General features: G+C 39.5%; 2 protein-coding genes across 2 annotated transcripts; one reads left to right on the top strand and one right to left on the bottom strand.

The window, feature by feature from the left end:
* Positions 1-222: 222 nt before the first annotated feature.
* LOC146687956 (potassium voltage-gated channel subfamily V member 2) lies at positions 223-3830 on the bottom strand. Its single transcript, XM_085439316.1, has 4 exons — positions 3304-3830; positions 2572-3205; positions 1887-2012; positions 223-545 (listed from the first exon to the last, which is right to left on the bottom strand). The coding sequence occupies exons 1-4, from the start codon at positions 3828-3830 to the stop codon at positions 228-230; spliced, it is 1605 nt and encodes a 534-aa protein (XP_085295442.1). The 3' UTR covers positions 223-227.
* Positions 3831-6622: 2792 nt separating this feature from the next.
* On the top strand, positions 6623-10005 carry rps28 (ribosomal protein S28). The gene is made up of 4 exons (XM_085439630.1): positions 6623-6702; positions 7009-7056; positions 9064-9186; positions 9886-10005. The coding sequence occupies exons 1-3, from the start codon at positions 6664-6666 to the stop codon at positions 9184-9186; spliced, it is 210 nt and encodes a 69-aa protein (XP_085295756.1). The 5' UTR covers positions 6623-6663; the 3' UTR covers positions 9886-10005.
* Positions 10006-15201: the final 5196 nt, after the last annotated feature.

The raw sequence follows: 15201 nt of genomic DNA, 5'->3' as shown, positions 1-15201 counted from the left end.
GAGCATCTTGTCCATTTGACAGAGGAATTGTCGCTATAGTGTGAAAACAGTACCTACTGCAAAGCTGAGGCTTAATGCTTGTCTCAGCTTTCTGCTTTCCCCCATCAGATCGCTTTTATTCAATCACATAGGCTGAGACTTAGCGGCAGATGGAGTCTTTTACTTTTGTATACCCAAGGGTGATAAGGCCATTTAGGGTTACTGAGGTCACAACTAGGCAACTTTTCTTATTCTTCAATCTCGGGGGTAAATTGCCTGCCACTGGGCCGATAGTGTATCTCCTCATCCGAGTCCTCCGGCCGGCGTTCGAAGCAGCTGTCAAACTTACGCCTGAGACGTTTCTTGAGCTGGAAGGTGCGCACCGTGTTGGAAAAGTTGTATTCCTGCTCCTTCAGTTTGGCATAGTAGTCGGAGAACTTGTTGAACAGAATGGAGATGGGCATGCCGTTAAGGATGATGCCAAAGGAGATACAGCTGAATGCCACACAGCGGCCGAGGTAGGAGATGGGGACAACATCTCCATAGCCCACAGTAGAGATGCTGACCTATAGGAAAAAAGGAATAGCGTCAGCTTCCATAAAATTACTCAAAGCCAGTGCTCTCTCGTGTAGATTTAAGTAGGGATCAAGAGAAGAGCAGAAGAAGTTTTCAGTTTAATCCTCACAGTACCTGCCTTTCACCTGGCCTCATGCACTTTGTATCCATTACTTTCTGTGAATCGAGTAATTAAAATGCTTTTTTTATATTTCTTGAATGCAATCACTTTGTCTGGCTACAAATGAGACGCATTACGCAGCATTAGAGGGAATTAGACACATATAAATTCACAGCTGCCACCAGATAAATGAAAACCATGTCCTCAGATGATACTGAAAGACACACAGAGTACCAGGCTGGTGACACAGTGTGACCCATGTGAACCTTCCTAGAAATGGTGTGATATTCATACCTCTAAATATTGATCATTTATATATGAAGCTTGAAAGTAAATTTGCATAAGTTACTGTTTAACCATATGACAGCTTGGCGGCCATCAGTAGCCACTCTCCACATCTGTATAGGCTAGATAATTTATATCAAGTTTATGTGACCCTGGAGTTACTCCACATCTTTCTCTTCGTTTCACATATAGTACCAATTATGGAAGATACTTTGGGGTAAGAATTACACAAAGGCAAATCCTACATTTATTATAGTTAGTAGGTTTTTCTGCAAGAGAGACGATTTCAGAATATTATTTAGCCAACCATTAATTCACTAAAGAAGACTGTGTTTGAGCTCTTGAATATAATCAGTGTTTACTGCATTTTAAAGGCATAAAAATAGCACGGAACATGATCTGTACTGTGAATCTGCCTTGGTCTGACTAAGCAGGCAGCACAAATCCAGATAGACCTAATCCCTGACACCCGAAATGCACTGCACTGCTTGATCATACTGACACACCCCAACTGAGCTTCCCTTCAGCGCTGTCAAGAGAAAGAGCTTACCAAAGCTTCATAAGTGAGTTAATTGATCCGGAAGAAGCTGAGTGGCAGCCGGTGAGAGCTGGCTACACGCTCTAAATGCTGTAAAACATTAATTGCCCCATTCATAATGAAAAGATGTGGAGCAACTGTGGTGTTATAAGTAGGGTTACATCATCAGTGTGGCTGGACCTAGAAATTGGACTTGAAAATATTTTCAAAAATAATTTACAATATCATCACAGCTGCCATTAAAAAGAAGAAATAATTCCCAGAGTGTTAAAACTTTTATAGAAATCACTAAAAGCCACAAAAAAAACCCCAAATCTGATGTTTTAGTTATACTGCATTTGTAACAAGCATCCCAAACATATTAGAGCCATAGAACTTTACTGGACGTAGAGCTTGTCCCGTACTCACCGCAGCCCACCACCAGGCATCTGGTATGCTGCTGAACGGTGTCCCGGGCTGATCCACCTCCACAGAATGCATCAGAGCAGAGAAGGTGAAGATGCCCATGGTGATGAACAGAAACAGACAGCACACCTGCAGCACGACAGAACAGAGCACGTCAATGACAGCGCTTGTTTATATGAAACTATGTCATAAAGCAGATACTATTTTAGGGGCTTGCATCCAGTAATATGACAGTTTGAGATGTTACTATAAAGCCTTCCTGACATTTCTGCACTCGGCTGTGCAAGCTTTGTTCAATTAATGGGTTTTAAACACATCATATGCAATGAAACCGTTCTGTCTTTTGTTAATTAAATGAATAAATGTGATATTATGTTACATTAGTGAAGTTTAGAGCTGCTGGTAGGTGGATTTTGTTCTTTATCATAAGCTAATCATCTAGTGTCACTCTCTTCAAGAAATAAAATATGCAAATTTAGATCGATTGTGATATCCTATTGTAAAACTATCATAACCTTCTTCTCTTCTTATCTTATCTTATCTTATCTTATCTACTTCTCCTAGTGGTGACTTTCACATAAAACTACCTCCTGTTCATCTTATGTCTCTTTGCCTTGCAGGTTGCCATGTTATTCAAAGGCCTTCAAATGTTACCAGCATTTGTGTTTATTGATTATTCCCTTCATACCTGCTCAGAGCACTGGCGGATGGTGAAGCCGAAAGCCCTCATGCCGGTGGAGTGACGGGCAAGCTTCAAGATACGGAAGATGCGCATGAGCTTGACCACTTTGAGCACCTTGCTGACTTTGCTGACTCTTGACATGGCCCTCAAATCCTCCTGAGCACTGATGTCTTCAGCGTCTAATACAAAAGTCTCAAAAATGATCTGGAGGAAGTAGGGCATGACGGCTACCAAATCGACAAAGTTGAGGGCGCTCTTCACAAAATGCTTGATGTTTGATGTGGTGAGTAGTCGCAGAAAGTACTCCAACGTGAAGAAAAGGATAGAACTAACCTCCACCCACTCCATGTAGGTTTTGCCTGCAAGTTTGTACTGCCTAAGTTCTTTGACTGTATTCAGAGTCATGGCAACGATAGAGATAAGCACAAAGAGACTGGAAAACACTGCAAAGGCTTTGGCTGACAGTGAGGAGTAAGGATTCTCCATCAAGTCCCAAAGGGCTTTACGAAAGTTTCCAAGAAACATGGTCTTGTAGCCCTCGTCATCATGGTGAGGTTTAATCTCATCTATGAGCTCCTGGTTAACCTTCTGGTGTTCTCTGATGTCGTCCAATTTCTCCTCAAACAGAATGCGGCAGCACCTGAGAAAGACAGACAAATGCTTTACCATAGCTACATTTTAAATATCCACAGACAAAGCCACAATAGATACACTGCATATCAAATATCTACAGCACACCTTGGAGTATCCTTCAGTTTGAGCCCCCAGAATGAGATCTCTTCCTCAAAGTTGACAGGACACAAGCCATCCATCATCCACAGAACATTACTGCAGTAAAAGTGAAATATGTAATGGAAAAACATGGGGTCCCTGTCAAAGAAGAACTCGTTGTTCTGAAAATCATAATCGTCACAGAGCGTCAGACGCTTAACTGGATCATTGCACAGAGCAAGGACTCCGATCCTGGTCTTTGGGTATCGGAGGACCAAGTGTTTAGGGATGTGAAACACCTTTCCGCCCACATTTAGGTTGACAATGTTTGATTGCCAGGGGTTTGGTGCATCCTTCTTCTCATCTTTTTTCACCTCTTTTCTGGCACCAGGAGCGTCAAGGTTGTCCATTGATGTCCACGGTTTTACTGAGCTGTCCTGTGAAAAGGGGAATTCACTCTCCTCTTCTTCGATGCTTTGCGTGAAACTGAAGTCGCGTTTTACGGATGCAAAAAGACTGGAGCGACGTTTTTTTAGAATTTTCCACTTCTCCATTGCGACAGCTGCTCAGAAGACCAATCACTGGAAAATGTTTTATGCCAAGTTTGAATCAAATCACAGGAGAAAAATGATAATATGTTTTTTCTTTAAATCTACAATATCAAGCAAAAATATCACCATGGTAAAAAAGAAAAAAAAATCCTCCAGGTTGAAATAAAGACAAAGAAAGAGCTGTGGTACTTTTGAGTCACTGTGCAAGAAGATCAACTGCATGAGTTAGGGCTTCAGCCTCTTCACTGATTCTCTAATCCTATTGCTGTTCTTTCTGTCCCAGCGCAAGTTAAAAATACTGTTCACAAGGATTAGTGTTGCGATTTAAGGCTTTGACTTCTGAGAGAGGAAGAAAAGCAGAGAGGGTGGTGTCACGACAGTATGGCATGGCTAACAAGGCTACAGAGAGCTTTTACACAGGATATTCAGGTAGATTACGCAAATTATCAGCTATGGCCTTTTTGACCTATTGCTGAACTAGTTAAACAAGCCTGATTTTAGAATTAAAGTCAAAATACATTAAAATTAATAATGACTGATAAAAATTGTCTTTGTTTTCTGTATATTCTGCACAGACCCTTATCACTGTTTATCAGAGGTGTGGACTCGAGTCATTAATTTTATGACTTTAGACTTGACTTGAAAAAATGTTCTAAGACTTGTGACTTGACTTGGACTTTTACACCAATGACTTGGGACTTGAATTGGACTTGAACCGGTTTACTTGAAAATACTTGATATTTTACCCCAAATATAAAATTTAACATGCATATTATATAGAGATTGAAAATGTGACGTCATTCACGGGTAGAACCGCAAAGGATTCTGGGAACTCGTGGCAAGCGGTACTAGCGCACGCAGGCTTTCAATTGAAATCAGTCACACAGCGATAAAAAGAAACACAAAAATGTCAAGAAGCTGTTGTGTTATTAACTGCAATAGCCGGTCGCATGACAGCCACGGGAAGCCGACGGGTAAAGAGATCGGTTGTTATCGGATTACGTCGTTGAAGAGAAATTGTTCGAGCCATGTTTCCAAAGTAACAAAGACGCGACGGATGGTCTGGATTGCAGCCATTCAAAGATCAAATATAACGTCCCAGAACACTCCAGCTCACAGGTTAGTCTGCTCCAAGCATTTACACGAAGGTCAGTGTTTTTTAGTAGTTAATACGTCATTTTCATAACATAATTGGTGATATAGGTTACAAGCAAGTCTGGCGCTGAACAGAAATTGTCGCGCTATGCTCCTTTGTTTATTGTGCATAAATAGTGAATTGTCCTGACACAATATTGCGTTTCGCTTCTGTTATTATGGTACATTGACAAAAACATATACTTTTATTCACAGGATAAAACAGGTTTTTTGTATCACTAATTGCCCAGTACGATTACAGCATACAATATTGTTGTCACTGCTACATTTCTGTGATGCTACCAGAAATTATTTCCACTACTAATTAATTACCGTTGAGCTCAAAGGTCCTATTAATAAACGGTTAACGAATGTGTATTCATGACGACAATTTGTGAGACTGGTAAACTTATGATACGTACGATGGTCTTTCGTTCTACACGGTGCATTTCAAGGTCCTGCACCCATCCGTCGGTAAACTGTACCTGGGCTTGTTGCAGTGACCGGAAGTTACTAAACTTCATGAGTGTGTGCACTCACTCCAAGAACCGTATGATTATAAATATGCATATAAATATGCTACGATGAGATAGCTGACTTCATCTAACTAGCAAATGTTTTCCAGGCTACGTTGGTGATTCAGTTTTTTTTAATATGTATGATATTTTTGTCATGCGATTTCAAAGCCGGTCCTACAACCGCATCCAAGAATAACATGCAGCTTATCTCAGAACTGTCGGTGAAAATTATTCTTGGAGCTAGGTTTAATTGAGCTGCATTTTAAAGAGGTGCAATTTCACAATTTGTGTATATTTTCTAAGTTCACTATTTTGTCATGTGTTGAGAAAAACACAGATTAAAAAATTACATGGTCTAATATTTACATTTAGCATAACTGCAACATTATTTTTTCGGTTTTTTTTTTTAAAGACTCGAAAGGACTTGAAATTCAAAGTTTCAGACTTGTGACTTGACTCGGACTTTTACACCAGTGACTTGAGACTCGACTCTGACTTGCCTGACATTACTTGAGACTTGACTTGAGACTTGAGGATAAAGACTTGAGACTTACTTGAGACTTGCAAAACAATGACTTGGTCCCACCTCTGCTGTTTATCACTGATATGTTTCTCTTTACAATAACTCACTGGTATAATTGACAAAGTATTCATTTCAATATTAAGTCAAGCCAACTAAAAACAAAATATTGATTATATAACAGTGAATTTATTTAATAATGTACTGAATCAGTAACCTTTTTGATACTGACTTTGGATAAATAGGCTGTGTTTTTTGACTGATATCACAAGCATTTGTAGTCACTCCAATAATTCAGTATTTGAATTGTCTGTATGTACGCACAAAAAAAGAGATACAGTTACACAGAGACAAATTCCTTTCTCTGTTTCTGCACATTAAAATAGTTTTGGAAACTCTGTGAATAATGGTTTGGCCCAGGTTTCCACCATGGGTGCTTCGAATGGTATTTCCCAATCTACCGGAAAAGAAGGTAACTACGAATGTCTAATAGTTTTTATTAAAGTTCGTTATTGTTGTTATTACTCGTAAGTTTAGATTCTGTTACTTGTAATTTGATTAAAAAATAATTTAAAATTAAAAATTTTAATAAACTAAAAGATTACAGTTGCCATATATGCCATCCGAGCACCACGTGACTTCCTTTCCGGTCTAACCTGACAACATGGACGCCAGCCGCGTGCAGCCCATCAAGCTTGCAAGAGTAAGAAAATCTATAAAACGCTGAAAATTATCGTATCAAAGCGATTAAATGCCCACAACAATAAGTATTGTTTCAAATGGGCTCAAACTTTTTAGGCTAAATCCACTTTTTGTGTCGTAGTTAGCAAACGTCTCTTCGGCTCTCGTGCTTCTATCATGGAGGCCTGTCAATGCTACAGTCTCTGCTAGCTGCCGCAGTACTTATGCTCACTTTTCTTTATTCTCTGTGTTCGTTAAAAAATTATATATATGTATTATATTGAATTTAGAGATTTGATGTTCATGTTGCTCGTGTTTTCATTTTCAGGTCACCAAGGTTCTCGGGAGAACCGGTTCCCAGGGACAATGTACACAGGTATGCTAGTTTGGCTAACACCTCAAATTTTATCCGGCACAAACCAGTATCTGCGATTAATATTTACTTTTTATATGTGTAAGCTTACTTTGAGTTATTGCCAAGGATATACACAATCTAGGGCTGTAAATTCATGTGAAATTAAAAACTAGATTTCTAAACAAAGGAAAAAATAACAAACGATATTTTGTACCTCTTAAAAAGGGCTAGGATGAAAAATGCAAGTTTCGTGTTGTCTTAGATAATTTGTTTACACATTAAGTATGAGGTATTGAGACAGCTGTTTGAAGTTTGGACATTGATTTAGCTGTAAGTCAGGGGTTTTGTTTGTTTCTTTAAAAACAAAACAAAAACTTGATCTGAGCTTAACTTTTTGCTCCTGATAAATATCCTCCATAGTATTGTAACTAAAGTCACTAACGTTGAAACTGGGCAGATTCGCTCTACCAACTAACTGAAACTAAGCTGAATTATTATCAGAAGTTTAAGATGAAAAACTGATTAAGCTACAAAATATGACTCCTCTGATTTCTTTTACCACAAAGGAGGCAGGTTATTTTGGGAGGGACAAAGTTTTAACCTGGATTTTAACTACTAATGACATACTCGAGCAAGCCATTGATCCTAACTGGAAACCACGTTTAATAGAGAAACCAGATGTATCTTCAAAATGTATCAATGCTTTTTTTTTTTTTTTTCTTGCCATCACCAGTGTGTGAATGGCAAGCTACATTGTGGCTACAATGTAGCTTGCCTTAGGGCATAGGTATCAAACTCTGGCCCGCGGGCCAAGCCATACCAAATTATTATTAGAGCTGGCCTACTGGTATTATACAGCTAATATATATATTGTTTAGTATTAAGCTTTTCTTGTTCCATATTCAGTTTTTCAGCAAAACTTGTTTGAGTCCATAAGAAGAGATTCATTCTTAAATCTGGAGGAAGATTTTTTTTTTTTTTTCAATAAATATTAATGTTAGCCCGCGACCTTGTTCCAGTTTTGAATTTTGGCCCACTGTGTATTTGAGTTTGACACCCCTGCCTTAGGGGGACTAAGTCCTTAGGGACTAAGTAAAGCGCTATACAGATGCAGGCCATTTAACTCAGTTGTCATTTAGTGTGCTGTTTGGTGTACTGGTTACTTGGGCTAATGATGACAATTTATGTTACATTCATAGCTACACCCAACTTAAGCCCCTTTTTTCTTAGTACCTACTCAGATTGACTTTCAGTGGTTTTCGGGGTTTTCCATTAGGTCATACTACATGCTACCTGCTAACGGGGTTACAAAGCGATCTGAGCAGGTAGGTCCTAAAATGTTGCATCACCAGACTGCATGCCACCGATTCGCTGGTCAGTGTCGGGATGAGAGCGTTACCAAGTCAATCTGTGTAGGTACTAATGGGAAAAGGGTCTATAGTTAAGTTAACATACATGTGTTTATACTTCCATTCTTCAAACTGCTGTAACACTGTGCTGCCCACTAACTGAGTACTTTATTACTAAAATGTGTGTTCACTTGATTGTTGGGTGTTCACTTGATCGCTTTTACAGCATTGCAGAGTGAGATCCTCAGATACTGTTTTCTGACAGTGAAACAGCAGGGAACAGAGTCGGGGTCCCAAAGATTAAGCAGATTATAAAAAATAACGTTTGAAAAAAATGCCATCCGAATAATTTTTTAGATATTGTGCTATATCACCCCACAGTTACTCCTTGTTGAAATTGATTATCATGACCATTGGTTTATTTTCCATGTTAAGTGGATAATTTAAACAGCTGAAAAATTTCCAAATAAATATATATTTTGAATTACAACTGCTTTGCTCCTTTGCCACAGAAAGGAATGCATAACAAAAACAAAATGAGGAAAAATCCATATAGGCTGTCTGTAAACATTTGAACAAAACCCTCTTTAAGTGGTACATCATTAATTTAAACAGAAAAATGTGTCTGCTGTAGAGTCATTTTAATGTTTAAGTTTTGGGCACTCCCGTTTCCCACCAGGTCCGTGTCGAGTTCATGGACGACAGCAACCGCTCAATTATCAGGAACGTGAAGGGCCCAGTCAGAGAGGGAGATGTGCTGACACTCCTGGAGTCTGAAAGAGAAGCCAGGAGGCTGCGATAGGTGAGACGATATAACCTCAGGTGATCAGTGTTTTGAGTCATTAAACTGTCAGCATTGGTGAAGCCCACAGTGAGAGTGCTGATGGATAATATGCATTTGACCTTAGATACTTTGATGATGCTGAACGTTACTGTTATTAAAAACTTAGTGAACCAAGAACAGTTTATGATAATAAAACACTGCGGGGGAGGTGATGACAATGTTTGCCGTTGTATTATAGTTAACAAGAAGTAAAAAATATTCCCATAGTACTAACATGCACTATGGGAATATTTATATTCCTTATATAACCTTATAAGGTTAGAAAAAATATTAAAAATGGCTTGCAGTAAATCATATTGCGGTTCGATCTGTTTTTGGCTTTGAAATGTCCATAACGAGTCTTAAACTCAACCTAATGTTCTAAGTTCTCAATTCAAATATCTGCGGTATTAGATCATAATTGCATCTTGGCCACTGGTCAGAAGCTCTTATCTAGTTAAAGTGTAACAGAGCTGCACAAAGGTTGCCTGTTTTCAGTGTGTAGGGAATATGTCCCATGGTGGTCAGGGGTTGATGTTTGAATTCTTCCTTCAGTCCTCCCGATAGGCTGCTCATGTCTAATGCTGCTCAATTCAGAGCGTATCAGTGTTCCAAATTTGGGAATGTATAAGACTTAAACACAGGCTTAAACCTTTCTCACTTGCTCTGTCTTCACAGTGCCCGCTGAAGCTGCCAATCCAACACTGTGGAGCATCAACTACAGCAGGATGCAGTCTTTTTCAGTGGACTACCCGCCACTTGTTCAGATGTTTTGAAATAAATTTGAGTTGAAAATTATCCTTGAAGTCTTCTTTCTTTTATACTAAGTGATTTTTTTAATTCAATAAACTGGAACATTAGCCTGCCATGATAAACTTGCATGAGACAAGTAATAGCTCATTATTGATGCATTAATAGTAGGTGAGGGGTGGCTGTCAAATTCTTGTACGCTGAATGTGAATTAAGGTAAATAATCCAATACTTCTATACATTTAGTTACTCTGAAGTGTCAACTTCTCAAGTCTATCATTCCATTACAGTTCAAAAGTATTAAAATAGACTAGTTTTAAACTACTCTTTCAGAGTAAATGGATGTTAGTTCTTTCAACTGTTTCCTTTAGAGGTCATTAAATGGAAAAATCTACCACAATCTCACCCTGTCCCTAACATCCGCGTCTGTCATACAAACTCCCTGCATGTCCTTTATCATGCCCATGAACGTCAATTGTCAAGTATATCTACCTTCACTCCTGTGCACGTGTCCAAACCATCTCGCCTCTTGACCTCCAGCTCCTGTAAATAATTCTATAATTACTTTTTCCCAGACACAGATAAGTAGATTTATTTTTAAATAGCAAACATTACAAGGCTAATATAGCTGTTTTCTGTTGCACTGTTGTGTATGAAAATTAAGGAATTTCCACAAATTTAGCGGGCACGCCATTATTTCACCTTGTGCAGTTTACGTTCCGTCCAGCAGGGGGCAGTGTCTGAGTTTTAAAAGCTAACGGAATTGACCTCCATTTCAGGTACAACACAATCGACTGCATGTAAGCAAGTGAAGACTATTTACAGGCCAAGCTCTCTCCTTTAAACTAACTTAAACATTCATGCCACCGTTCATTTCCAGCAGTGTTGTTTCTCCATCATAAACTAATAATAATGGGACAAGCTGAAAAACATCTGCACAACACAATTTGTATCATTAAAAATCATTAGAATTTGTTTATTTTCCACCAAAAATCATATTTATCCACATTAGTTTTATTTTATATTTATAACTGCAACTGCTCCCCACTTTGAGCACCACTCCAAAGCCGTGTAGCTTGTATAGCTAATGAACACAGTACAGACAGATTCAAATTGTTCAAAACATATGTGACCCGTTTTCTCAAATTATTTAAGATAAAAGCTGAGGATGTACTAGTTCACACAGCTATAGTAATGCTTTCCCCTCCAGATCTACTTGCTGTTCTGCAGCATTAGAAGTGAAATCTGGTCATGAATGCTGGTGATCCAGGTTTAGCGTGGCTATGTTTAAATGTTGAGGTCTAAAGAACTTTAAGGTCAGTTACCTCTGAACTAACGATGTGTAAATGTCAGGAAATACATCAGAGGAATACTGAGCAGTCTGTAAATTAATACTCTGCAAAGGTATCTGGCTAAATTCCAGCTTGGGGTTCCTGAAGGATCTCTGCGGTTGTTTAAACAGGAAAGGAGGTCAGTTTGAGTTATGTACACTGTAGGTTTAATGATCTCCTATTTTACCTTGGCCTGTTTTACAGACAGGTTGTGTGCAAAGCTGAGTTCAACTTAAACACTTGGGTGCCTTTTTCAGACATACAGTGCAGTGAAAAAATATTTACCCCCTTCATGATTTCATAGTTTTATGCACATTCGTCACACTGACATGTTTGTGCCAACCGTAGCAGCAAGAACTGCAATCAAGCACTTCTTTTAACTGACAATGGGTCTTTCACATCCCATGTGGAGGAATTTTGGCCCACTATTCTTTCCAGAAATAATTAAATCAGACACACTGAAGAGTTTTTGAGCATGAACGATCTGTTTAAGGTCAGGCCAAAGCATCTTAATCTTTGATTTAAGTTCAGACTTTTACTAGGCCACACCGAAACCTTCATTTTGGTTTTTAGCCATTCAGAGGTGGACTTGCTGGTGTGTTTCTGATCATTGTTCTGTGGTAGCCTATAATCCAGGCATACTTGAGTTTCAGGGCATGAACAGATGGTCGGACATCCTCCTTCAGGATTTTCTAGTAGGGAACAGAATTCATGGTTCCATCAGTTATGGCAAATTGTCCAAGTGAAGCAGCAAAGCAGTCCCAGCCCATCACATCCTCACCACCATGTTCGACTGCTGGTATGATGTGCTTCATGAAATGCTGTGTTACTTTTATGCAGATATAACAGAATTCAAACTTTCCAAAAAGTTCAGCTTTTGTGTTGTCAGTCGACAAATATTTTCCCAAAAGCCTCTGGGATCATCAAGATGTGAGACGAGCCTTTGTGGGGGGGGCGTTTGGTCAGCAGTGGTTTTATCCTTGAACTCTCCTATGGGTGCCACTTTTGCCCAGTCTCTCTTTCTTATTGTTGAATCATAAACTCTGACCTTAACTGTGGCAAATAGGCCTGCGTGTCTTCAGATTACATTCTGGGTTCTTTTCTGACATCCTGGATGAGTTATCAATATGTTCTTGGAGTAATTTCAGCTTCCTCCAGTTGTGAATAATAGGTCTGACTGTGCTTCAGTGATGTCCTAACACCTTAGAAATTACTTTGTAACCCCTTTCCATTCTGAGAGATGTCAGCGACTTTATTTCTCAGCTGTTTCTTTAGATCGAGGCACAATGTGTTGCTTTTTTGAGATCTTTTAGTGCTTCACTTCGTCAGATACCTTCTCTTTAAGTAGTTTCTAGATTAAGCAGGTTTGTCAGTAATCAGGCTTGAGTGTGGCTAGTGAAACTGAACGGTTTGAGTTCTAAAACGATTGAGACAATATCTGTGACTTCTACAAGAAAGGATCAGCGTGTAGTATATGCGGAACCAGAGAGGAAATTTGACACCAAGCCACAAATTAATACCTGGAATCTATTCAGCTGCCAGGGTAAAGGGAGAGCGTGCTGGCACTTGACGGCTTTTCCAGGAGAACCTGAAGGAGACAAAATAACACGGTGAGAGAGGTGAGGGACAGAGGAGAGAAGAGACAAACTGCTTTGTCTCTTTTCAACCTTCAGACATGAATCCTGATAAACCCCATTTATCCTAAAGTGGTTATTTACCCAAATGAGCTTTACCTGCAAATCAGAAAACACACTCCAGGTTGTAGCTGACTGTTACTCACAAACGCTTCAAAATCAGCGTTCTCTGGAACAACAGACGTAGTCCATAAGGAAGAGGAGAGAGTCCTACTCTGTTTATGTTTTCAGTCTTCGGCAGCTCCATGCACGAAAACAACTTGCTGTCACCTTGGCCCCTACGTCACTGTCATTCTGCCCCTCTCCAACCCTCTGCGTCAACAACCCTTCAAGAACTTCAGTTGGCATGTGTTTACCACCTCTTCCTTATCGCTCCCGTATCTCCCACCGGTCCTTGTTTCCACTCTTTTTTTGAAGCAGAAATACAGCAGGTTAGAAGAAAATCCATCCCACGGTCTCTACTTGTTTGCCTGCATGCCACCAAGGTCTAACCCAGCCAGGAGAAAACATCAGCAGTCTGAGACAACAAGTCTGTTTGTCTCAGATCTTTAACACGGTTCCAGAGAAACCAGGAAGAAATCAAGGACATTGTGACTTGTAGAAGTGCAGCTACTGTAGCGCTGTTGGTGTGCTTTGGAGTTGGTGGCGAGGACAACAGAGCTGAAAGGTGTGTGTGTGTGGATCTGCAGACGACCTAAACCAAAACTCCCAATGAATAATAATGTTGCTAAATGTATCAGTAAGTATAAAAAGGGTTTAACAGTGCATCTTCTACAACACGAAAGTACAGTGTTTCCTATTCTGCTTGATCAAAATACAACTTTAGTATCATCAAAAAGTATCAAACTAAAGGTAAAAATGTTTATAGTCATATAGTTCATTATTAAATTGTTTGTACTTAGTTATATAGCCATCAATAAAGCAAATGCTATTGTGGCTTCTTTTAAAGCATCATATACTTTCCTCTGTACCAGTATGTTCTTTAAGGTCTCAAGAAATACATTGAGAATAGTATAGTATGTATAAAGGTATTATTTGAATGCCTTCATGATAACGTTCTTACAAATATTAGAAGGGGACTCGCTGAAAATAAGGGAACCTGGCTAAAGGCTTTGGGCTTTGTTTCTCATGCAGGGTAACAGGAAGGCCAAAGGGGGGGTGATGGAACCTACAAGGAGAGACAGGCCACCGATGTACACACTCTGAACCCAACCACGACCTGGGTCAAGGCCATGAAATTTACAAATGGGGCCCATAGGACACATAGGACACATAGGCCCAGAAGACAATAACCCCAGAGGTAACTAGAAGTCATTTCCTGCCCCTCTCTTTCAGTCCCTCTGCTGGTATCTAGTTCTTTGGCACCCTCCCTGTTCCCCTCCATCCCTGCTGATTACTGAACTGTAGTACACTCTGCATTTGAAACGGTTATCCTTATTTCCTGCCTTTAATTTGTGGAAAATGAGGTTGGTCCACTTAGCCAGATTTTCACATTCAGTGTCAACGAGAATCTTTATAAGAGGGAAATGCTAAAAAAAAAAAAAAAAAAGATTAAAAACTTTTAAGCATGCACAGTGCATCTTTCACTCAGAACATGCTGATTCTGTTTATCAGTTTGCAAAATCACACAGGTTTTCATTCACAACTGTGGACAAAAAAACAAACAGTACATCGTTCTGAAATAACACGTAAGACCTTGCCTGAACTATAACTCTGAATACAGACAGAAAGAAATGCACATATAACCATGTGACCATGAACAGCATGCCACAGAAAAAAGAAATATATAAGCACAAGAAGGCAGCTGGGTGATAAAATACAAAACACAGTTTGGACATGCTTGATTTGCTTTTATGTAAGCTAAAGTGCAAAGAGGGGGGGACAGCTTCCTTGTGTGAAGGTCAGAAACAGAATACATTCACTCATTTATTTATTTATTTTATAAAGCAGCCCCCACTCCCACACACACACACACACACACAGTGTGCATGACTTATGCAAAATATCTCACACTTCGCCGCACAACAGCAGGTGCTCGCACAGACGGGAAAGTGACGGGCTCACATACAGGGTCAGATTCTTGGCGTCTGATAAAAAGCCTGTTGTGGAGGGACGGTAATGAAAAAAAACACTGTTTTGAAGCTCTGTAGCACAGGGTTTTAAGTAAACACTGTAACAACAAGGCTTTGTGTTCTGGCTCCATAACTGCTGGAAAAACTTCAGTACTGGCACGGTATCATGTATTATTCCAGACGTGAAAATGTCTGTGTGGGGTGATG

Source organism: Copadichromis virginalis, linkage group LG18, assembly GCF_057382275.1.
Source record: "Copadichromis virginalis isolate Kocher_CV1m ecotype Utaka linkage group LG18, C_Virginalis_male_GT1.1, whole genome shotgun sequence".
Classification (NCBI taxonomy): domain Eukaryota; kingdom Metazoa; phylum Chordata; class Actinopteri; order Cichliformes; family Cichlidae; genus Copadichromis; species Copadichromis virginalis.
Note: the sequence above shows the minus strand (reverse complement) of the source record. Positions and strands in the feature narration are given on the sequence as shown.

Bases quoted from the DNA above. Each gene is read 5' to 3' on its own strand.
- LOC146687956 (XM_085439316.1), bottom strand. From the start codon at position 3,830: ATGGAGAAGTGGAAAATTCTAAAAAAACGTCGCTCCAGTCTTTTTGCA. The intron at 2,013-2,571 runs GTATGAAGGGAA...GTCGTGCTGCAG, and splicing joins TCCGCCAGTGCTCTGAGCAG to GTGTGCTGTCTGTTTCTGTT. The intron at 546-1,886 runs GTGAGTACGGGA...TTTTTCCTATAG, and splicing joins ATGCCTGGTGGTGGGCTGCG to GTCAGCATCTCTACTGTGGG.
- rps28 (XM_085439630.1), top strand. From the start codon at position 6,664: ATGGACGCCAGCCGCGTGCAGCCCATCAAGCTTGCAAGA. The intron at 6,703-7,008 runs GTAAGAAAATCT...TTTCATTTTCAG, and splicing joins AGCCCATCAAGCTTGCAAGA to GTCACCAAGGTTCTCGGGAG. The intron at 7,057-9,063 runs GTATGCTAGTTT...GTTTCCCACCAG, and splicing joins CCCAGGGACAATGTACACAG to GTCCGTGTCGAGTTCATGGA.